The 24332-nt window shown below is 40.9% G+C and overlaps 1 protein-coding gene across 1 annotated transcript in view; it reads left to right on the forward strand.

Annotated features, from left to right (window-relative positions):
- Nucleotides 1-5497: 5497 nt before the first annotated feature.
- Nucleotides 5498-24332, forward strand: part of LOC311375822 (scavenger receptor cysteine-rich domain-containing protein DMBT1-like) — a gene marked incomplete at its 5' end in the record, with an annotated part of 44916 nt that continues 26081 nt past the window's right edge. The window contains 2 exons of the mRNA XM_084490868.1: nt 5498-5564; nt 5737-5751. Of these exons, the coding sequence (XP_084346994.1) occupies nt 5498-5564; nt 5737-5751 (82 nt within the window). The remainder of the gene's footprint in view (nt 5565-5736; nt 5752-24332) is intronic.

The raw sequence follows: 24332 nt of genomic DNA on the forward strand, positions 1-24332 counted from the left end.
AAATATGTTTGGCTTGTGTGTCTTTGCTGATACAATTTGTACAGGTACGGCAGGCAATTTACAACAACTGCAAAAGCAACAAAGAGTCCAGCTTACTACACTTGAAGTCAGACGTTTACCTAAACATTGAAACATTGAAAACTTTGTTTCACCCTGGGCCAACCAACTCCCCCGATGGGCAACAGAGGGTACCACAGCGTCGAAAGCCTGTAGCGGATAAACACGTTGGAAATATGAGAATACTGTGTGGGTCAGTGCTACGATAAGCTAGATCTGAGTAAAAGAAGGCAGGAGAAGAAGTGCTGCCGAGAGGGTCCTGGGTGTGCTCTGTATATACCAGTCACCAGCTGACTTGTGCGTGCGAAGCAGTGACGGACTGGGATAAAAAAACGGCCCTGGCATTTGCTCCCACCCAGTGGCGTACTTACCCTTTTGGTTGCGGGCGGACAGGATTGTTGACTGGGGGGGGGGGGGGGGGGCGGGGGACGACGACAGTGTTTGGTTGCGGGCAGACAGGACTGGCGGAGCGAGGTTGCGCGTTAGCAGTACAAGACCGTCAATGCATGAGTAATTAGACATCCAGACACTGCTGTTGTGAAGACATTTTTTTTTTAAACATAGAAAATTATTGACGCTTGAAAGTGGGGCGAGATGTTATGGGGCCGCCGTTTGCCATGAAGGGGCTGCACGGCAGCCTGTGACAATCATGCTGCTCTCTGATTGGCCGGCCGTTTCAAACAGCCCACGAGAGCCCGCGGCCCCTCTGGCATTTGTCAGAATGCCAGAGGCCCAGTCCGTCAGTGGTGCGAAGGCTGGTGCGCATGCGTCGTTGCGATAAAGCTATGTTCTGCTTTCTTCGGGGACAGAGGGGTATGGGGGTTCCTGTTTCTACGAGGTATTCGGTACAATTTGTGCTGACGCAGCAGCTCAGCAGTTCAACAATTTAGCAGCTCGATATTTTTCAGATTACGGCAGCACTATTCACGAGGACGTCCTGCTCATATATGGTAGTGTCGCTGAAAGTCCTGTTTTTTCTATGAACAAATGGGCACGATGGTTCCTGTTTCTCTTCAAGGTAGTCGGTATACTTAGTGTTGAGACAGCAGATCAGCAGTTACAACATTTTAGAAACTGCAGATCAGCAGTTACAACAGTTCAGCAATTCAACAGAGTTAATTTATTGTCCAGATTAAAAGAAGATGTCCTTCCCTTGATTGGGCATCGGGAAGCTTAGGGCATAGGTGCGTCAATGTGTGGCCCACGGGTACACAACATCCTCCTATGCACCTATGCCCTTCCTTCGAAGGATGGGTAGTTGGTTCCCCAAATAGGGGAAGTCTTTGAGTCCTCGATGTAGATTAGGTTCTGCCCGTCAAAGCTCTCCAGGATGCAGAATGGTTTTCGAGTGGGCCCATGTCGATAGAGCCACTTGGTGACGGGCTGGATGCCTCGGGGGAGTTCGGTGTGGGTTGGCTGGTGGGGGAAGTGGTCCAGAAGATCGGAGCAGGATATCAGGTGTTCTGCCTCGGTTATGCTGCCGAGAGGCCACAGGAACTGGCACTCTGGATCTACTGCCGGCCATCCCCTTGGTCCACAGCTTAGGCCACATCCGTTGTAAAAGGACCATGTCGGGTCCCTGACACGGCGATTGTTAACCTTCTGCCAGTACCCACGCTGGAACCGGTAGAACTGGTTCCTTCTTCCTGGATTGGGGGTCACTGGGTATTGGGAGCAAACGGGCGGGGGAGTGGGTCTGTCGACCCTTGGGGGTCTAGTTATGTCCAAGAGTTATTGTTTCATGATCTACTTCAATATTAGTAGGTTTTCCCACCTTTCCTCCTATTAAAGTACGGGCGCGAACAGATGCCCCTCCCAGCCCCACAGGTTTTACAGTAGCGCATGTACACAAATTGGTGAGGTTGATGTGAAGGAGAGGACCAAGGCAGTTGTTCCTCCGTTCGCTATACCACGACCCATGGGTGCAATCTGGTCTAATCATAGGGAAGATCTTAGTCACTTTTCTGTTTGGAAGTTTTAGGATTTTTACTTGGAGCTACACTACCCAGAGGACTACTAGTGATCTGTGCACAGGTCCCGTCTTTTCGCAAATTATGACATTGCCATCAATTCATTGGCTATAATCCATGCTTTACCCCACACACCTTTCGGCCACCCCGTTGGTGGAAGGTTTGTAGGGGGCATTCCAGATGGGTCTGACCCCTGACTGCTCCAGGAGGTCAGCCACATGCTGGTTTTTAAAGTGGGTAGCATTGTCCATCCTAAGGGTTTTGGCCGAGCGTGTGGTAAAGAAGTCAGCTAGTTTATAGGCTACCTGTTGCTGCGGTTATAGGGTACACCCTGGCGTCGTGACCACCATTATCAAGACAAGCAGGAAGTATTTGTTGCCCATTGTTGTGCGGACAAATGAGCCTGCAATATCCGTGGAGTAGTGTTCTCCTTGGACATCACAGTGGATTGCTTCCGGGGGGCAGGGAAGCCGCTTTTCTCCCCCCTTATTTGCACCTTCTACACATTGAAATTACCATATAACATAATATAACATAATGGGGAATAACAGATAGAATAGATAATAATAGTTCATAATAGGTCTGCTTCCCCTTTTTGTTAGGGGAAGGGGAATTCCCCTCGGGGAGAGAGGATCCTCTTGACCAGTCTCGTCCTACTCCCAATCACTTGCACCTTCTCTTAAGTCAGAGGCTACTGCTCTACTTCTTTCACTCATTGTTGTTTTTATGGTTAATTAAACCCCTAACTGACTTTTCCTAGTTCAGCTATTTCTGGTGTTTTGGATAGATGCCGAATACTTTCCTTAATACTACGGGCGTCCTCTCTTGGTGACTGCTCCCTCCGTTTTTCGGTTAGATTTAATTAACCTTTTCATCAGGGGGAGACGATAACTCCTTTACTAACCTGTTTTGCCTTTTCGAGCGGCTCGACAGGTGGAATATCATCGTCCTGACCGATATCCTCTACTAGGACTATTAGTAAGCGTGTCCTTGGTAGATATTATCTCATTGGTGGTGCGGTTTGTGCACTGGACTGTTATTTAGGGCGGTTAGTTGGGCGCCATGTCGAGTGAACCTTCAGTCACACTAGGTGGGAAGACCTCTCCTGAGCCGTTGCCTAGGAGGGGGGTACCCTATACTGGTTTCTCTTCAGCCCCGGGGCTTAACCTGTGCCGGCCCTCTTTTTACGTGTTAGAGATCCTCGGCTAAGCTTGGTGGAGGAAGACTCTGGTCTATGTGGCCAACACAGGTCACTCGTTTAAGCCCCTATGAGGTTAAGCTAAATTTAGGCTACACGCGTTTCGATCGAACTCTGGGGTGTCTCTTACCACCTAAGTCCCTGTGGGCCACGAAGCGGGGAACAATTCTGAACCTCTCTATATAGCCTCACTCTCTGGACCAGTCACCATCAACCCTGTTTGTGTCATGCGCCACTTACCTCTTGTGCGAAGGCTGGGAGAGCTGCGGGCGGTCGGTTGGGCCCCTACTGGGGAGCCGGATCAATCACAGAGGAACTGATTTAATCGCCCACTACAACACGTAGTAAGGTAGTTTTATTTAGATTTTAGAAACTTGTTTACACAATGATAGAGAAAAGAATAGTCAAGAGAAAGGTTAAATGTTAACAGAGTCTAATATATAATACCGTTTTACACAATCTTACAGAAAAATACGATTCATTGGAAGAGTCTAATTACTAAATCATCATTAGTAATCATGAGTCTGTTTAGACTGTGTGGGCAGTGTTTCAGATCTACGATAAGCTAGATCTGAGTAAAAGAAGGCAGGAGAAGAAGTGCTGCCGAGAGGGTCCTGGGTGCGCTCTGTATATACCAGTCGCCAGCTGACTTGTGCGTGCGATGAGCAGATTAGTGATGGGTCGTTCGTGAACGAGTCGGCTCAAAGAGCCGACTCTTTTAAGTGAACGATGGGAGTCGGCTCCCGAACGCGAGCCGTTGTCTTTTTTGTTCTCCCGCGCTACGGGTGCTACATGCATTCATTCAACGCGTGCTATGCATGTCACGGCGCATGCATGGCAGCCAGCAACCAATCACGAGAACAAGCAGCGAGGGGCGGGGGATTTCGATGCGCGATACACGTTGCCTGTGACTGACAGAAGGAAACGAGGAGAGAGACGAGTGCGAGCGTGTGAGTACAAGATGAATGAGACAAGGAAAAGAAGCAGCATTTGGATGCATTTTGATCAGTGTGAGAACACAAAGGTCAACACGTCAAAATGAGTGTCAGAATTACGGCATGGCACCATTATAAAAGGTATACAGTAAGCGGTAATATGAAGAGCCGTTTGGGAGCCGAAAGAGCCGGCTCTTGTTGGTGAGCCGTTCCAAGAGATCCGGCTCACTAAAAAGAGCCGAAATTCCCATCACTAGAGCAGATGGGCACGATTGCTCCTGTTTTCTTCGAGGCAGTCGGTATACTTAGCGTTGAAACAGCAGATCAGCAGTTACAACATTTTAGCAGTTCAATGTTTTTCACATATGGCAGCACTATTCACGAGGAAGTCCTTCTCCTATATGGTAGTGCTGCTAAAAGTCCAGTTTTTTCTATGAAAAGATGGGCACGATGGTTCCTGTTTTTCTTTGAGGTAGTCGGTATACTTAGTAGTGATGGCTCGTTCGCGAATGAATCGGTTCGAACAAACAACTCTTTAACATGAACGAACCGACCTGATTCCCCGTTTCAGTTTGTCTTGTTCGCATTGTCCCTTCGCTGAGACTCGACTCCCAGCTCCACCCACTAGTCGCTGAGTCTCGCTGACTCGCGAGTCGCCGTTCGTTCACTGACTGTGTTTAGCGGTGACTCGAGGACTCGAGGACTGAGAAGTCACGAGAGTCAGCCAGGCAACAACATCCCGATTCCGAACATGAAGCGCTCCTCAGCTAAAAGGAACTTAGTTAATGTTGTGTTGATTGATGACCGTTTGCACCATTGCACGATCGTGATTAGTTTGTGAATGAGAACGAGGGAGGAGCTGAGTCTGACCGACTCGGCTGAGAACTGTGCATTCGTGATTCGTTTGAACGAGAACGAGGGAGGAGCCGAGTCTGACCGACTCAGTGACTGAGAACCATGATTCACCGCAACTGGAAGTGCGAATGAACAAACAAACAAACAAACGACTCTTCTTGGCGAACTGACCGACGCGAACTGATTCATTCAAACGAATCATGAAATCCACCACTAATACTTAGTGTTGAGACAGCAGATCAGCAGTTACAACATTTTAGAAACAGCAGATCAGCAATTCAACAGAGTTCATATATTGTGAGGATTAAAAGAGGATGTCCTTCCCTTGACCCTTGTCTTTGTGTGGCCCACGTGCACACAACAATGGGTTACAATATGACAGATTGTTGGTGGACAGATTTATGGCTGCTATAAGGAGGGCATCATGGGAACCAATGGGTATAAAGCCATCACTGGACGCTACTGAAGAACATTGGGAAGCAATGGAGAAGATGGAGGCCTTGGGATTCCTGGTGCTATGCAGTGTGATGTTCTCACATTGCGTTCAAGGTAGGAATTCATGTTACACATTTTGTCATTGCCCTTAATATGATTATTATAGTAATTATTGTTATAATAAGTACTAGTAGTAGCTGGATTAGCATGCAACTTGCAACTTGCACTTTAAGACTTTGGTGGTGGAGGTGTTTGTCTCTTTTGTCTCTTATAATGACAATTTTAGGTTTTACCACACCAGGTACTCTACACCCCTTTTTGCACTGTTTCTAAATGTTGTTTGCTGCAACCATTTGTTGTATTCTCTGCATCTGACACAAAATATTTCTAATAACAGCATCATTTTAGAATGAAGTTGGTCATTTAGCAGGGATGGCTGTAAACACACTGTTCCCTAGCTGAACAACATGGCTAGATCCTTGATATAGTGAAGGTCTTTAACCAAATAAACTGGAAGCAAACTAACTAACATACAATTCTATAATTCATACTCCAGCTCAATATTCACAAGTGCTTGATAAAGCTGCATCCATGTATATGTTCTTGTAATAATATTGCAAACTGTACTCGTCAGTAACATATACATTATATGTATTTACTGTGCATTATGATGGCAAACCCTTGCTCCAATATTCTCTGTGATCGCCTTTCAGTTAATAAGTGTGGTGGGTGGCTGTACTCTACTGAGGGCAATTTTACCAGCCCCAACTACCCTCAAAAGTATCCTAACAACATGGATTGTGTATGGATCATCAGTCCAGGCTCTGAAGTTATAGAGCTGGTGTTCCTCCATGTGAAGTAAGCATGATCATCTCATCACCAATCTGACATCATTTGATATTGAGGAACGTATTTTCCTGCTGCATTTGACCACGATGAAGCGTTGTCTTCGGCTCATGTTCAATGTTTACATTTTCTGCGACACAAATGCTATCCACAGTTTGGAGGGGCCGGACTGCATATATGATGTCATCCATGTCTATGATGGCCCCGATATTAACCAAAGGAAGCTTGGGAGACTGTGTGGTAATCAGAGGTCTACCTTCCACTCCACTGGTAAGACTCTGACCGTGCGCTTCACAACTGACAGGAGTGAGACATACCAAGGATTTCTGGCCAATTACAGAGTTGTGGGTGAGTCTCAGAAACAAGAGTGACGATACATTCATTTGAACGTCTTTCCGCTCTACTAAAAGAAAACATGAAGGCAAACTGTTGATTGCTATTTGTGTGATTTGTTTTTGTATTTCTTTGCCAGCGGACGGTTCCTGCAAATATAACTGCGGCTATTTAGTCGGAAACTGTTCCTGCGCCTACTCCTGTGAATCCTATGGCAACTGTTGCTATGACTACCACTGTAAGTAACAAGGCCTGTAAAATCAAAAGCTGCCGTAAAATGTTTCCATTAATGAAAAAAAAGGTTACTTTAAAGACTGAAGCCCATTTTCATCTGTCTTGCAGCTCAGTGTCGAAAAGTGTTAATATATTTTCAAAGTATCAGTCTAAAGATACGTTAAGGTGTAAGGTGATTCATAATGACATTCCAGTCAACGTAAGAACTGACGGGTGACAAATAAAATGAAAATATTGCTATGCATTAAAATGTTTGCATGAATGAAAAAAAAGTGATTTTAAAAACTGAAACTGAAACTATTTTCATCCGTCTTGCAGCTCAGTGTTCAAACACTACAGATGTTCCTACAGTTGTTCCTACAGATGTTCCTACAGGTAATGAACCATCTCTGGTATCAATTACTAACACATCTACATTCTATGACATGAACATTTCAAGTGCTTGATAAAGCTGCATTCATGTATACGTTCTTGTAGGGCTGGGCGATTAATCAAATTTTGATCGCGATTTCGATTTCAGAGTGGAACGATCACCAAACTAATATAATCGAGTTGAAACGATAATTTTTTTTTACATTTTTTTTATAGAAATTGCAGAACAGCTGGATTCATATCTGGACTTCATTTTCTATTTGACCATTTTGTGTATATTTTTAAGGGGAAATTTCAAAGTTCACATTTACAAAGTGTTTTTTTTGGAGAGAAATTATGAATAAATGCATCATGTTTTCAAACTCAAAAATAATCATTTGAATAATCGAGATTTCAATATTGACCAAAATAATCGTGATTATTATTTTTTCCATAATCGAGCAGCCCTACGTTCTTGTAATAATATTGCAAACTGTACTCGTCAGTAACATACATTATATGTATTTACCGTGCATTATGATGGCAAACCCTTGCTCCAATGTTCTCTGTGATCGCCTTTCAGTTAATAAGTGTGGTGGGTGGCTGTACTCTACTGAGGGCAATTTTACCAGCCCCAACTACCCACAAGATTATCCTAACAACATGGATTGTGTATGGATCATCAGTCCAGGCTCTGAAGTTATAGAGCTGGTGTTCCTCCATGTGAAGTAAGCATGATCATCTCATCACCAATCTGACATCATTTGATATTGAGGAACATATTTTCCTGCTGCATTTGACCACAATGAAGCGTTGTCTTCGGCTCATGTTCAATGTTTACATTTTCTGCGACACAAATGCTATCCACAGTTTGGAGGGGTCGAACTGCGCTTTTGATGGCATCCATGTCTATGATGGCCCCGATATTAACCAAAGGAAGCTTGGGAGAGTGTGTGTTAATCAGAGGTCTACCTTCCACTCCACTGGTAAGACTCTGACCGTGCGCTTCACAACTGACGGGAGTGCGACATTCCAAGGATTTCTGGCCAATTACAGAGTTGTGGGTGAGTCTCAGAAACAAGAGTGACGATACATTCATTTGAACGTCTTTCCGGTCTACTAAAAGAAAACATGAAGGCAAACTGTTGATTGCTATTTGTGTGATTTGTTTTTGTATTTTTTTGCCAGCGGACGGTTCCTGCAGATATAACTGCGGCTATTTGGTCGGAAACTGTTCCTGCGCCTACTCCTGTGAATCCTATGGCAACTGTTGCTATAACTACCACTGTAAGTGACAAGGCCTGTAAAATCAAACGCTGCCGTAAAATGTTTCCATTAATGAAAAAAAGGTTACTTTAAAGACTGAAGCCCATTTTCATCTGTCTTGCAGCTCAGTGTAGAAAAATGTAAATATATTTTCAAAGTATCAGTTTAAAGATACGGTATGGTGTAAGGTGATTCATAATGACATTCCAGTCAACGTAAGAACTGACACGTGACAAATGAAATGAAAATATTGGTATGCATTGAAATGTTTGCATGAATGACAAAAAAATTATTTTAAAAACTGAAACTGAAACTATTTTCATCCGTCTTGCAGCTCAGTGTTCAAACACTACAGATGTTCCTACAGTTGTTCCTACAGATGTTCCTACAGGTAGTGAACCATCTCTGGTATCAATTACTAACACATCTACATTCTATGACATGAACATTTCAAGTGCTTGATAAAGCTGCATCCATGTATATGTTCTTGTAATAATATTGCAAACTGTACTCGTCAGTAACATATACATTATATGTATTTACCGTGCATTATGATGGCAAACCCTTGCTCCAATGTTCTCTGTGATCGCCTTTCAGTTAATAAGTGTGGTGGGTGGCTGTACTCTACTGAGGGCAATTTTACCAGCCCCAACTACCCACAAGATTATCCTAACAACATGGATTGTGTATGGATCATCAGTCCAGGCTCTGAAGTTATAGAGCTGGTGTTCCTCCATGTGAAGTAAGCATGATCATCTCATCACCAATCTGACATCATTTGATATTGAGGAACGTATTTTCCTGCTGCATTTGACCACGATGAAGCGTTGTCTTCGGCTCATGTTCAATGTTTACATTTTCTGCGGCACAAATGCTATCCACAGTTTGGAGGGGGCGAACTGCATATATGATGGCATCCAGGTCTATGATGGCACCGATATTAACCAAAGGAAGCTTGGGAGAGTGTGTGGTAATCAGAGTTCTACCTTCCACTCCACTGGTCAGACTCTGACCGTGCGCTTTACAACTGACTGGAGTCAGACATTCCAAGGATTTCTGGCCAATTACAGAGTTTTTGGTGAGTCTCAGAAACAAGAGTGACGATACATTCATTTGAACGTCTTTCCGGTCTACTAACAGAAAACATGAAGGCAAACTGTTGATTGCTATTTGTGTGATTTGTTTTTGTATTTTTTTTACCAGCGGACGGTTCCTGCAGATATAACTGCGGCTATTTGGTCGGAAACTGTTCCTGTACCTACTCCTGTGAATCCTATGGCAACTGTTGCTATGACTACCACTGTAAGTGACAAGGCCTGTAAAATCAAAAGCTGCCGTAAAATGTTTCCATTAATGAAAAAAAGGTTCCTTTAAAGACTGAAGCCCATTTTCATCTGTCTTGCAGCTCAGTGTAGAAAAGTGTAAATATATTTTCAAAGTATCAGTTTAAAGATAAGTTAAGGTGTAAGGTGATTCATAATGACATTCCAGTCAACGTAAGAACTGACGGGTGACAAATAAAATGAAAATATTGGTATGCATTGAAATGTTTGCATGAATGAAAAAAAAGTGATTTTAAAAACTGAAACTGAAACTATTTTCATCCGTCTTGCAGCTCAGTGTTCAAACACTACAGATGTTCCTACAGTTGTTCCTACAGATGTTCCTACAGGTAATGAACCATCTCTGGTATCAATTACTAACACATCTACATTCTATGACATGAACATTTCAAGTGCTTGATAAAGCTGCATCCATGTATATGTTCTTGTAATAATATTGCAAACTGTACTCGTCAGTAACATACATTATATGTATTTACCGTGCATTATGATGGCAAACCCTTGCTCCAATGTTCTCTGTGATCCCCTTTAAGTTAATAAATGTGGTGGGTGGCTGTACTCTACTGAGGGCAATTTTACCAGCCCCAACTACCCACAAGATTATCCTAACAACATGGATTGTGTATGGATCATCAGTCCAGGCTCTGAAGTTATAGAGCTGGTGTTCCTCCATGTGAAGTAAGCGTGATCATCTCATCACCAGTCTGACATCATTTGATATTGAGGAACGTATTTTCCTGCTGCATTTGACCATGATGAAGCGTTGTTTTCGGCTCATGTTCAATGTTTACATTTTCTGCGACACAAATGCTATCCACAGTTTGGAGGGGGCGGACTGCAGATATGATGGCATCCAGGTCTATGATGGCCCCGATATTCACCAAAGGAAGCTTGGGAGAGTGTGTGGTAATCAGAGGTCTACCTTCCACTCCACTGGTAAGACTCTGACCGTGCACTTCACAACTGACTGGAGTGAGACATACCAAGGATTTCTGGCCAATTACAGAGTTGTGGGTGAGTCTCAGAAACAAGAGTGACGATACATTCATTTGAACGTCTTTCTGGTCTACTAAAAGAAAACATAATGGCAAACTGTTGATTGCTATTTGTGTGATTTGTTTTTGTATTTTTTTGCCAGCGGACTGTTCCTGCAGATATAACTGCGGCAATTTGGTCGTAAACTGTTCCTGCGCCTACTCCTGTGAATCCTATGGCAACTGTTGCTATGACTACCACTGTAAGTGACAAGGCCTGTAAAATCAAAAGCTGCCGTAAAATGTTTCCATTAATGAAAAAAGGTTACTTTAAAGACTGAAGCCTATTTTCATCTGTCTTGCAGCTCAGTGTAGAAAAATGTAAATATATTTTCAAAGTATCAGTTTAAAGATACGTTAAGGTGTAAGGTGATTCATAATGACATTCCAGTCAACGTAAGAACTGACGCGTGACAAATGAAATGAAAATATTGCTATGCATTAAAATGGTTGCATAAATGAAAAAAAAGTGATTTTAAAAACTGAAACTGAAACTATTTTCATCCGTCTTGCAGCTCAGTGTTCAAACACTACAGATGTTCCTACAGTTGTTCCTACAGATGTTCCTACAGGTAATGAACCATCTCTGGTATCAATTACTAACACATCTACATTCTATGACATGAACATTTCAAGTGCTTGATAAAGCTGCATTCATGTATACGTTCTTGTAGGGCTGGGCGATTAATCAAATTTTGATCGCGATTTCGATTTCAGAGTGGAACGATCACCAAACTAATATAATCGAGTTGAAACGATAATTTTTTTTACATTTTTTTTATAGAAATTGCAGAACAGCTGGATTCATATCTGGACTTCATTTTCTATTTGACCATTTTGTGTATATTTTTAAGGGGAAATTTCAAAGTTCACATTTACAAAGTGTTTTTTTTGGAGAGAAATTATGAATAAATGCATCATGTTTTCAAACTCAAAAATAATCATTTGAATAATCGAGATTTCAATATTGACCAAAATAATCGTGATTATTATTTTTTCCATAATCGAGCAGCCCTACGTTCTTGTAATAATATTGCAAACTGTACTCGTCAGTAACATACATTATATGTATTTACCGTGCATTATGATGGCAAACCCTTGCTCCAATGTTCTCTGTGATCGCCTTTCAGTTAATAAGTGTGGTGGGTGGCTGTACTCTACTGAGGGCAATTTTACCAGCCCCAACTACCCACAAGATTATCCTAACAACATGGATTGTGTATGGATCATCAGTCCAGGCTCTGAAGTTATAGAGCTGGTGTTCCTCCATGTGAAGTAAGCATGATCATCTCATCACCAATCTGACATCATTTGATATTGAGGAACATATTTTCCTGCTGCATTTGACCACAATGAAGCGTTGTCTTCGGCTCATGTTCAATGTTTACATTTTCTGCGACACAAATGCTATCCACAGTTTGGAGGGGTCGAACTGCGCTTTTGATGGCATCCATGTCTATGATGGCCCCGATATTAACCAAAGGAAGCTTGGGAGAGTGTGTGTTAATCAGAGGTCTACCTTCCACTCCACTGGTAAGACTCTGACCGTGCGCTTCACAACTGACGGGAGTGCGACATTCCAAGGATTTCTGGCCAATTACAGAGTTGTGGGTGAGTCTCAGAAACAAGAGTGACGATACATTCATTTGAACGTCTTTCCGGTCTACTAAAAGAAAACATGAAGGCAAACTGTTGATTGCTATTTGTGTGATTTGTTTTTGTATTTTTTTGCCAGCGGACGGTTCCTGCAGATATAACTGCGGCTATTTGGTCGGAAACTGTTCCTGTACCTACTCCTGTGAATCCTATGGCAACTGTTGCTATGACTACCACTGTAAGTGACAAGGCCTGTAAAATCAAAAGCTGCCGTAAAATGTTTCCATTAATGAAAAAAAGGTTACTTTAAAGACTGAAGCCCATTTTCATCTGTCTTGCAGCTCAGTGTAGAAAAATGTAAATATATTTTCAAAGTATCAGTTTAAAGATACGGTATGGTGTAAGGTGATTCATAATGACATTCCAGTCAACGTAAGAACTGACACGTGACAAATGAAATGAAAATATTGGTATGCATTGAAATGTTTGCATGAATGACAAAAAAATTATTTTAAAAACTGAAACTGAAACTATTTTCATCCGTCTTGCAGCTCAGTGTTCAAACACTACAGATGTTCCTACAGTTGTTCCTACAGATGTTCCTACAGGTAGTGAACCATCTCTGGTATCAATTACTAACACATCTACATTCTATGACATGAACATTTCAAGTGCTTGATAAAGCTGCATCCATGTATATGTTCTTGTAATAATATTGCAAACTGTACTCGTCAGTAACATATACATTATATGTATTTACCGTGCATTATGATGGCAAACCCTTGCTCCAATGTTCTCTGTGATCGCCTTTCAGTTAATAAGTGTGGTGGGTGGCTGTACTCTACTGAGGGCAATTTTACCAGCCCCAACTACCCACAAGATTATCCTAACAACATGGATTGTGTATGGATCATCAGTCCAGGCTCTGAAGTTATAGAGCTGGTGTTCCTCCATGTGAAGTAAGCATGATCATCTCATCACCAATCTGACATCATTTGATATTGAGGAACGTATTTTCCTGCTGCATTTGACCACGATGAAGCGTTGTCTTCGGCTCATGTTCAATGTTTACATTTTCTGCGGCACAAATGCTATCCACAGTTTGGAGGGGGCGAACTGCATATATGATGGCATCCAGGTCTATGATGGCACCGATATTAACCAAAGGAAGCTTGGGAGAGTGTGTGGTAATCAGAGTTCTACCTTCCACTCCACTGGTCAGACTCTGACCGTGCGCTTTACAACTGACTGGAGTCAGACATTCCAAGGATTTCTGGCCAATTACAGAGTTTTTGGTGAGTCTCAGAAACAAGAGTGACGATACATTCATTTGAACGTCTTTCCGGTCTACTAACAGAAAACATGAAGGCAAACTGTTGATTGCTATTTGTGTGATTTGTTTTTGTATTTTTTTTACCAGCGGACGGTTCCTGCAGATATAACTGCGGCTATTTGGTCGGAAACTGTTCCTGTACCTACTCCTGTGAATCCTATGGCAACTGTTGCTATGACTACCACTGTAAGTGACAAGGCCTGTAAAATCAAAAGCTGCCGTAAAATGTTTCCATTAATGAAAAAAAGGTTCCTTTAAAGACTGAAGCCCATTTTCATCTGTCTTGCAGCTCAGTGTAGAAAAGTGTAAATATATTTTCAAAGTATCAGTTTAAAGATAAGTTAAGGTGTAAGGTGATTCATAATGACATTCCAGTCAACGTAAGAACTGACGGGTGACAAATAAAATGAAAATATTGGTATGCATTGAAATGTTTGCATGAATGAAAAAAAAGTGATTTTAAAAACTGAAACTGAAACTATTTTCATCCGTCTTGCAGCTCAGTGTTCAAACACTACAGATGTTCCTACAGTTGTTCCTACAGATGTTCCTACAGGTAATGAACCATCTCTGGTATCAATTACTAACACATCTACATTCTATGACATGAACATTTCAAGTGCTTGATAAAGCTGCATCCATGTATATGTTCTTGTAATAATATTGCAAACTGTACTCGTCAGTAACATACATTATATGTATTTACCGTGCATTATGATGGCAAACCCTTGCTCCAATGTTCTCTGTGATCCCCTTTAAGTTAATAAATGTGGTGGGTGGCTGTACTCTACTGAGGGCAATTTTACCAGCCCCAACTACCCACAAGATTATCCTAACAACATGGATTGTGTATGGATCATCAGTCCAGGCTCTGAAGTTATAGAGCTGGTGTTCCTCCATGTGAAGTAAGCGTGATCATCTCATCACCAGTCTGACATCATTTGATATTGAGGAACGTATTTTCCTGCTGCATTTGACCATGATGAAGCGTTGTTTTCGGCTCATGTTCAATGTTTACATTTTCTGCGACACAAATGCTATCCACAGTTTGGAGGGGGCGGACTGCAGATATGATGGCATCCAGGTCTATGATGGCCCCGATATTCACCAAAGGAAGCTTGGGAGAGTGTGTGGTAATCAGAGGTCTACCTTCCACTCCACTGGTAAGACTCTGACCGTGCACTTCACAACTGACTGGAGTGAGACATACCAAGGATTTCTGGCCAATTACAGAGTTGTGGGTGAGTCTCAGAAACAAGAGTGACGATACATTCATTTGAACGTCTTTCTGGTCTACTAAAAGAAAACATAATGGCAAACTGTTGATTGCTATTTGTGTGATTTGTTTTTGTATTTTTTTGCCAGCGGACTGTTCCTGCAGATATAACTGCGGCAATTTGGTCGTAAACTGTTCCTGCGCCTACTCCTGTGAATCCTATGGCAACTGTTGCTATGACTACCACTGTAAGTGACAAGGCCTGTAAAATCAAAAGCTGCCGTAAAATGTTTCCATTAATGAAAAAAGGTTACTTTAAAGACTGAAGCCTATTTTCATCTGTCTTGCAGCTCAGTGTAGAAAAATGTAAATATATTTTCAAAGTATCAGTTTAAAGATACGTTAAGGTGTAAGGTGATTCATAATGACATTCCAGTCAACGTAAGAACTGACGCGTGACAAATGAAATGAAAATATTGCTATGCATTAAAATGGTTGCATAAATGAAAAAAAAGTGATTTTAAAAACTGAAACTGAAACTATTTTCATCCGTCTTGCAGCTCAGTGTTCAAACACTACAGATGTTCCTACAGTTGTTCCTACAGATGTTCCTACAGGTAATGAACCATCTCTGGTATCAATTACTAACACATCTACATTCTATGACATGAACATTTCAAGTGCTTGATAAAGCTGCATTCATGTATACGTTCTTGTAGGGCTGGGCGATTAATCAAATTTTGATCGCGATTTCGATTTCAGAGTGGAACGATCACCAAACTAATATAATCGAGTTGAAACGATAATTTTTTTTACATTTTTTTTATAGAAATTGCAGAACAGCTGGATTCATATCTGGACTTCATTTTCTATTTGACCATTTTGTGTATATTTTTAAGGGGAAATTTCAAAGTTCACATTTACAAAGTGTTTTTTTTGGAGAGAAATTATGAATAAATGCATCATGTTTTCAAACTCAAAAATAATCATTTGAATAATCGAGATTTCAATATTGACCAAAATAATCGTGATTATTATTTTTTCCATAATCGAGCAGCCCTACGTTCTTGTAATAATATTGCAAACTGTACTCGTCAGTAACATACATTATATGTATTTACCGTGCATTATGATGGCAAACCCTTGCTCCAATGTTCTCTGTGATCGCCTTTCAGTTAATAAGTGTGGTGGGTGGCTGTACTCTACTGAGGGCAATTTTACCAGCCCCAACTACCCACAAGATTATCCTAACAACATGGATTGTGTATGGATCATCAGTCCAGGCTCTGAAGTTATAGAGCTGGTGTTCCTCCATGTGAAGTAAGCATGATCATCTCATCACCAATCTGACATCATTTGATATTGAGGAACATATTTTCCTGCTGCATTTGACCACAATGAAGCGTTGTCTTCGGCTCATGTTCAATGTTTACATTTTCTGCGACACAAATGCTATCCACAGTTTGGAGGGGTCGAACTGCGCTTTTGATGGCATCCATGTCTATGATGGCCCCGATATTAACCAAAGGAAGCTTGGGAGAGTGTGTGTTAATCAGAGGTCTACCTTCCACTCCACTGGTAAGACTCTGACCGTGCGCTTCACAACTGACGGGAGTGCGACATTCCAAGGATTTCTGGCCAATTACAGAGTTGTGGGTGAGTCTCAGAAACAAGAGTGACGATACATTCATTTGAACGTCTTTCCGGTCTACTAAAAGAAAACATGAAGGCAAACTGTTGATTGCTATTTGTGTGATTTGTTTTTGTATTTTTTTGCCAGCGGACGGTTCCTGCAGATATAACTGCGGCTATTTGGTCGGAAACTGTTCCTGTACCTACTCCTGTGAATCCTATGGCAACTGTTGCTATGACTACCACTGTAAGTGACAAGGCCTGTAAAATCAAAAGCTGCCGTAAAATGTTTCCATTAATGAAAAAAAGGTTACTTTAAAGACTGAAGCCCATTTTCATCTGTCTTGCAGCTCAGTGTAGAAAAATGTAAATATATTTTCAAAGTATCAGTTTAAAGATACGGTATGGTGTAAGGTGATTCATAATGACATTCCAGTCAACGTAAGAACTGACACGTGACAAATGAAATGAAAATATTGGTATGCATTGAAATGTTTGCATGAATGACAAAAAAATTATTTTAAAAACTGAAACTGAAACTATTTTCATCCGTCTTGCAGCTCAGTGTTCAAACACTACAGATGTTCCTACAGTTGTTCCTACAGATGTTCCTACAGGTAGTGAACCATCTCTGGTATCAATTACTAACACATCTACATTCTATGACATGAACATTTCAAGTGCTTGATAAAGCTGCATCCATGTATATGTTCTTGTAATAATATTGCAAACTGTACTCGTCAGTAACATATACATTATATGTATTTACCGTGCATTATGATGGCAAACCCTTGCTCCAATGTTCTCTGTGATCGCCTTTCAGTTAATAAGTGTGGTGGGTGGCTGTACTCTACTGAGGGCAATTTTACCAGCCCCAACTACCCACAAGATTATCCTAACAACATGGATTGTGTATGGATCATCAGTCCAGGCTCTGAAGTTATAGAGCTGGTGTTCCTCCATGTGAAGTAAGCATGATCATCTCATCACCAATCTGACATCATTTGATATTGAGGAACGTATTTTCCTGCTGCATTTGACCACGATGAAGCGTTGTCTTCGGCTCATGTTCAATGTTTACATTTTCTGCGGCACAAATGCTATCCACAGTTTGGAGGGGGCGAACTGCATATATGATGGCATCCAGGTCTATGATGGCACCGATATTAACCAAAGGAAGCTTGGGAGAGTGTGTGGTAATCAGAGTTCTACCTTCCACTCCACTGGTCAGACTCTGACCGTGCGCTTTACAACTGACTGGAGTCAGACATTCCAAGGATTTCTGGCCAATTACAGAGTTTTTGGTGAGTCTCAGAAACAAGAGTGACGATACATTCATTTGAACGTCTTTCCGGTCTACTAACAGAAAACATGAAGGCAAACTGTTGATTGCTATTTGTGTGATTTGTTTTTGTATTTTTTTTACCAGCGGACGGTTCCTGCAGATATAACTGCGGCTATTTGGTCGGAAACTGTTCCTGTACCTACTCCTGTGAATCCTATGGCAACTGTTGCTATGACTACCACTGTAAGTGACAAGGCCTGTAAAATCAAAAGCTGCCGTAAAATGTTTCCATTAATGAAAAAAAGGTTCCTTTAAAGACTGAAGCCCATTTTCATCTGTCTTGCAGCTCAGTGTAGAAAAGTGTAAATATATTTTCAAAGTATCAGTTTAAAGATAAGTTAAGGTGTAAGGTGATTCATAATGACATTCCAGTCAACGTAAGAACTGACGGGTGACAAATAAAATGAAAATATTGGTATGCATTGAAATGTTTGCATGAATGAAAAAAAAGTGATTTTAAAAACTGAAACTGAAACTATTTTCATCCGTCTTGCAGCTCAGTGTTCAAACACTACAGATGTTCCTACAGTTGTTCCTACAGATGTTCCTACAGGTAATGAACCATCTCTGGTATCAATTACTAACACATCTACATTCTATGACATGAACATTTCAAGTGCTTGATAAAGCTGCATCCATGTATATGTTCTTGTAATAATATTGCAAACTGTACTCGTCAGTAACATACATTATATGTATTTACCGTGCATTATGATGGCAAACCCTTGCTCCAATGTTCTCTGTGATCCCCTTTAAGTTAATAAATGTGGTGGGTGGCTGTACTCTACTGAGGGCAATTTTACCAGCCCCAACTACCCACAAGATTATCCTAACAACATGGATTGTGTATGGATCATCAGTCCAGGCTCTGAAGTTATAGAGCTGGTGTTCCTCCATGTGAAGTAAGCGTGATCATCTCATCACCAGTCTGACATCATTTGATATTGAGGAACGTATTTTCCTGCTGCATTTGACCATGATGAAGCGTTGTTTTCGGCTCATGTTCAATGTTTACATTTTCTGCGACACAAATGCTATCCACAGTTTGGAGGGGGCGGACTGCAGATATGATGGCATCCAGGTCTATGATGGCCCCGATATTCACCAAAGGAAGCTTGGGAGAGTGTGTGGTAATCAGAGGTCTACCTTCCACTCCACTGGTAAGACTCTGACCGTGCACTTCACAACTGACTGGAGTGAGACATACCAAGGATTTCTGGCCAATTACAGAGTTGTGGGTGAGTCTCAGAAACAAGAGTGACGATACATTCATTTGAACGTCTTTCTGGTCTACTAAAAGAAAACATAATGGCAAACTGTTGATTGCTATTTGTGTGATTTGTTTTTGTATTTTTTTGCCAGCGGACTGTTCCTGCAGATATAACTGCGGCAATTTGGTCGTAAACTGTTCCTGCGCCTACTCCTGTGAATCCTATGGCAACTGTTGCTATGACTACCACTGTAAGTGACAAGGCCTGTAAAATCAAAAGCTGCCGTAAAATGTTTCCATTAATGAAAAAAGGTTACTTTAAAGACTGAAGCCTATTTTCATCTGTCTTGCAGCTCAGTGTAGAAAAATGTAAATATATTTTCAAAGTATCAGTTTAAAGATACGTTAAGGTGTAAGGTGATTCATAATGACATTCCAGTCAACGTAAGAACTGACGCGTGACAAATGAAATGAAAATATTGCTATGCATTAAAATGGTTGCATAAATGAAAAAAAAGTGATTTTAAAAACTGAAACTGAAACTATTTTCATCCGTCTTGCAGCTCAGTGTTCAAACACTACAGATGTTCCTACAGTTGTTCCTACAGATGTTCCTACAGGTAATGAACCATCTCTGGTATCAATTACTAACACATCTACATTCTATGACATGAACATTTCAAGTGCTTGATAAAGCTGCATTCATGTATACGTTCTTGTAGGGCTGGGCGATTAATCAAATTTTGATCGCGATTTCGATTTCAGAGTGGAACGATCACCAAACTAATATAATCGAGTTGAAACGATAATTTTTTTTTACATTTTTTTTATAGAAATTGCAGAACAGCTGGATTCATATCTGGACTTCATTTTCTATTTGACCATTTTGTGTATATTTTTAAGGGGAAATTTCAAAGTTCACATTTACAAAGTGTTTTTTTTGGAGAGAAATTATGAATAAATGCATCATGTTTTCAAACTCAAAAATAATCATTTGAATAATCGAGATTTCAATATTGACCAAAATAATCGTGATTATTATTTTTTCCATAATCGAGCAGCCCTACGTTCTTGTAATAATATTGCAAACTGTACTCGTCAGTAACATACATTATATGTATTTACCGTGCATTATGATGGCAAACCCTTGCTCCAATGTTCTCTGTGATCGCCTTTCAGTTAATAAGTGTGGTGGGTGGCTGTACTCTACTGAGGGCAATTTTACCAGCCCCAACTACCCACAAGATTATCCTAACAACATGGATTGTGTATGGATCATCAGTCCAGGCTCTGAAGTTATAGAGCTGGTGTTCCTCCATGTGAAGTAAGCATGATCATCTCATCACCAATCTGACATCATTTGATATTGAGGAACATATTTTCCTGCTGCATTTGACCACAATGAAGCGTTGTCTTCGGCTCATGTTCAATGTTTACATTTTCTGCGACACAAATGCTATCCACAGTTTGGAGGGGTCGAACTGCGCTTTTGATGGCATCCATGTCTATGATGGCCCCGATATTAACCAAAGGAAGCTTGGGAGAGTGTGTGTTAATCAGAGGTCTACCTTCCACTCCACTGGTAAGACTCTGACCGTGCGCTTCACAACTGACGGGAGTGCGACATTCCAAGGATTTCTGGCCAATTACAGAGTTGTGGGTGAGTCTCAGAAACAAGAGTGACGATACATTCATTTGAACGTCTTTCCGGTCTACTAAAAGAAAACATGAAGGCAAACTGTTGATTGCTATTTGTGTGATTTGTTTTTGTATTTTTTTGCCAGCGGACGGTTCCTGCAGATATAACTGCGGCTATTTGGTCGGAAACTGTTCCTGCGCCTACTCCTGTGAATCCTATGGCAACTGTTGCTATAACTACCACTGTAAGTGACAAGGCCTGTAAAATCAAACGCTGCCGTAAAATGTTTCCATTAATGAAAAAAAGGTTACTTTAAAGACTGAAGCCCATTTTCATCTGTCTTGCAGCTCAGTGTAGAAAAATGTAAATATATTTTCAAAGTATCAGTTTAAAGATACGGTATGGTGTAAGGTGATTCATAATGACATTCCAGTCAACGTAAGAACTGACACGTGACAAATGAAATGAAAATATTGGTATGCATTGAAATGTTTGCATGAATGACAAAAAAATTATTTTAAAAACTGAAACTGAAACTATTTTCATCCGTCTTGCAGCTCAGTGTTCAAACACTACAGATGTTCCTACAGTTGTTCCTACAGATGTTCCTACAGGTAGTGAACCATCTCTGGTATCAATTACTAACACATCTACATTCTATGACATGAACATTTCAAGTGCTTGATAAAGCTGCATCCATGTATATGTTCTTGTAATAATATTGCAAACTGTACTCGTCAGTAACATATACATTATATGTATTTACCGTGCATTATGATGGCAAACCCTTGCTCCAATGTTCTCTGTGATCGCCTTTCAGTTAATAAGTGTGGTGGGTGGCTGTACTCTACTGAGGGCAATTTTACCAGCCCCAACTACCCACAAGATTATCCTAACAACATGGATTGTGTATGGATCATCAGTCCAGGCTCTGAAGTTATAGAGCTGGTGTTCCTCCATGTGAAGTAAGCATGATCATCTCATCACCAATCTGACATCATTTGATATTGAGGAACGTATTTTCCTGCTGCATTTGACCACGATGAAGCGTTGTCTTCGGCTCATGTTCAATGTTTACATTTTCTGCGGCACAAATGCTATCCACAGTTTGGAGGGGGCGAACTGCATATATGATGGCATCCAGGTCTATGATGGCACCGATATTAACCAAAGGAAGCTTGGGAGAGTGTGTGGTAATCAGAGTTCTACCTTCCACTCCACTGGTCAGACTCTGACCGTGCGCTTTACAACTGACTGGAGTCAGACATTCCAAGGATTTCTGGCCAATTACAGAGTTTTTGGTGAGTCTCAGAAACAAGAGTGACGATACATTCATTTGAACGTCTTTCCGGTCTACTAACAGAAAACATGAAGGCAAACTGTTGATTGCTATTTGTGTGATTTGTTTTTGTATTTTTTTTACCAGCGGACGGTTCCTGCAGATATAACTGCGGCTATTTGGTCGGAAACTGTTCCTGTACCTACTCCTGTGAATCCTATGGCAACTGTTGCTATGACTACCACTGTAAGTGACAAGGCCTGTAAAATCAAAAGCTGCCGTAAAATGTTTCCATTAATGAAAAAAAGGTTCCTTTAAAGACTGAAGCCCATTTTCATCTGTCTTGCAGCTCAGTGTAGAAAAGTGTAAATATATTTTCAAAGTATCAGTTTAAAGATAAGTTAAGGTGTAAGGTGATTCATAATGACATTCCAGTCAACGTAAGAACTGACGGGTGACAAATAAAATGAAAATATTGGTATGCATTGAAATGTTTGCATGAATGAAAAAAAAGTGATTTTAAAAACTGAAACTGAACCTATTTTCATCCGTCTTGCAGCTCAGTGTTCAAACACTACAGATGTTCCTACAGTTGTTCCTACAGATGTTCCTACAGGTAATGAACCATCTCTGGTATCAATTACTAACACATCTACATTCTATGACATGAACATTTCAAGTGCTTGATAAAGCTGCATCCATGTATATGTTCTTGTAATAATATTGCAAACTGTACTCGTCAGTAACATACATTATATGTATTTACCGTGCATTATGATGGCAAACCCTTGCTCCAATGTTCTCTGTGATCCCCTTTAAGTTAATAAATGTGGTGGGTGGCTGTACTCTACTGAGGGCAATTTTACCAGCCCCAACTACCCACAAGATTATCCTAACAACATGGATTGTGTATGGATCATCAGTCCAGGCTCTGAAGTTATAGAGCTGGTGTTCCTCCATGTGAAGTAAGCGTGATCATCTCATCACCAGTCTGACATCATTTGATATTGAGGAACGTATTTTCCTGCTGCATTTGACCATGATGAAGCGTTGTTTTCGGCTCATGTTCAATGTTTACATTTTCTGCGACACAAATGCTATCCACAGTTTGGAGGGGGCGGACTGCAGATATGATGGCATCCAGGTCTATGATGGCCCCGATATTCACCAAAGGAAGCTTGGGAGAGTGTGTGGTAATCAGAGGTCTACCTTCCACTCCACTGGTAAGACTCTGACCGTGCACTTCACAACTGACTGGAGTGAGACATACCAAGGATTTCTGGCCAATTACAGAGTTGTGGGTGAGTCTCAGAAACAAGAGTGACGATACATTCATTTGAACGTCTTTCTGGTCTACTAAAAGAAAACATAATGGCAAACTGTTGATTGCTATTTGTGTGATTTGTTTTTGTATTTTTTTGCCAGCGGACGGTTCCTGCAGATATAACTGCGGCAATTTGGTCGTAAACTGTTCCTGCGCCTACTCCTGTGAATCCTATGGCAACTGTTGCTATGACTACCACTGTAAGTGACAAGGCCTGTAAAATCAAAAGCTGCCGTAAAATGTTTCCATTAATGAAAAAAGGTTACTTTAAAGACTGAAGCCTATTTTCATCTGTCTTGCAGCTCAGTGTAGAAAAATGTAAATATATTTTCAAAGTATCAGTTTAAAGATACGTTAAGGTGTAAGGTGATTCATAATGACATTCCAGTCAACGTAAGAACTGACGCGTGACAAATGAAATGAAAATATTGCTATGCATTAAAATGGTTGCATAAATGAAAAAAAAGTGATTTTAAAAACTGAAACTGAAACTATTTTCATCCGTCTTGCAGCTCAGTGTTCAAACACTACAGATGTTCCTACAGTTGTTCCTACAGATGTTCCTACAGGTAATGAACCATCTCTGGTATCAATTACTAACACATCTACATTCTATGACATGAACATTTCAAGTGCTTGATAAAGCTGCATTCATGTATACGTTCTTGTAGGGCTGGGCGATTAATCAAATTTTGATCGCGATTTCGATTTCAGAGTGGAACGATCACCAAACTAATATAATCGAGTTGAAACGATAATTTTTTTTTACATTTTTTTTATAGAAATTGCAGAACAGCTGGATTCATATCTGGACTTCATTTTCTATTTGACCATTTTGTGTATATTTTTAAGGGGAAATTTCAAAGTTCACATTTACAAAGTGTTTTTTTTGGAGAGAAAT

Source organism: Micromesistius poutassou, assembly GCF_964030765.1.
Source record: "Micromesistius poutassou genome assembly, contig: SCAFFOLD_2338, whole genome shotgun sequence".
Classification (NCBI taxonomy): domain Eukaryota; kingdom Metazoa; phylum Chordata; class Actinopteri; order Gadiformes; family Gadidae; genus Micromesistius; species Micromesistius poutassou.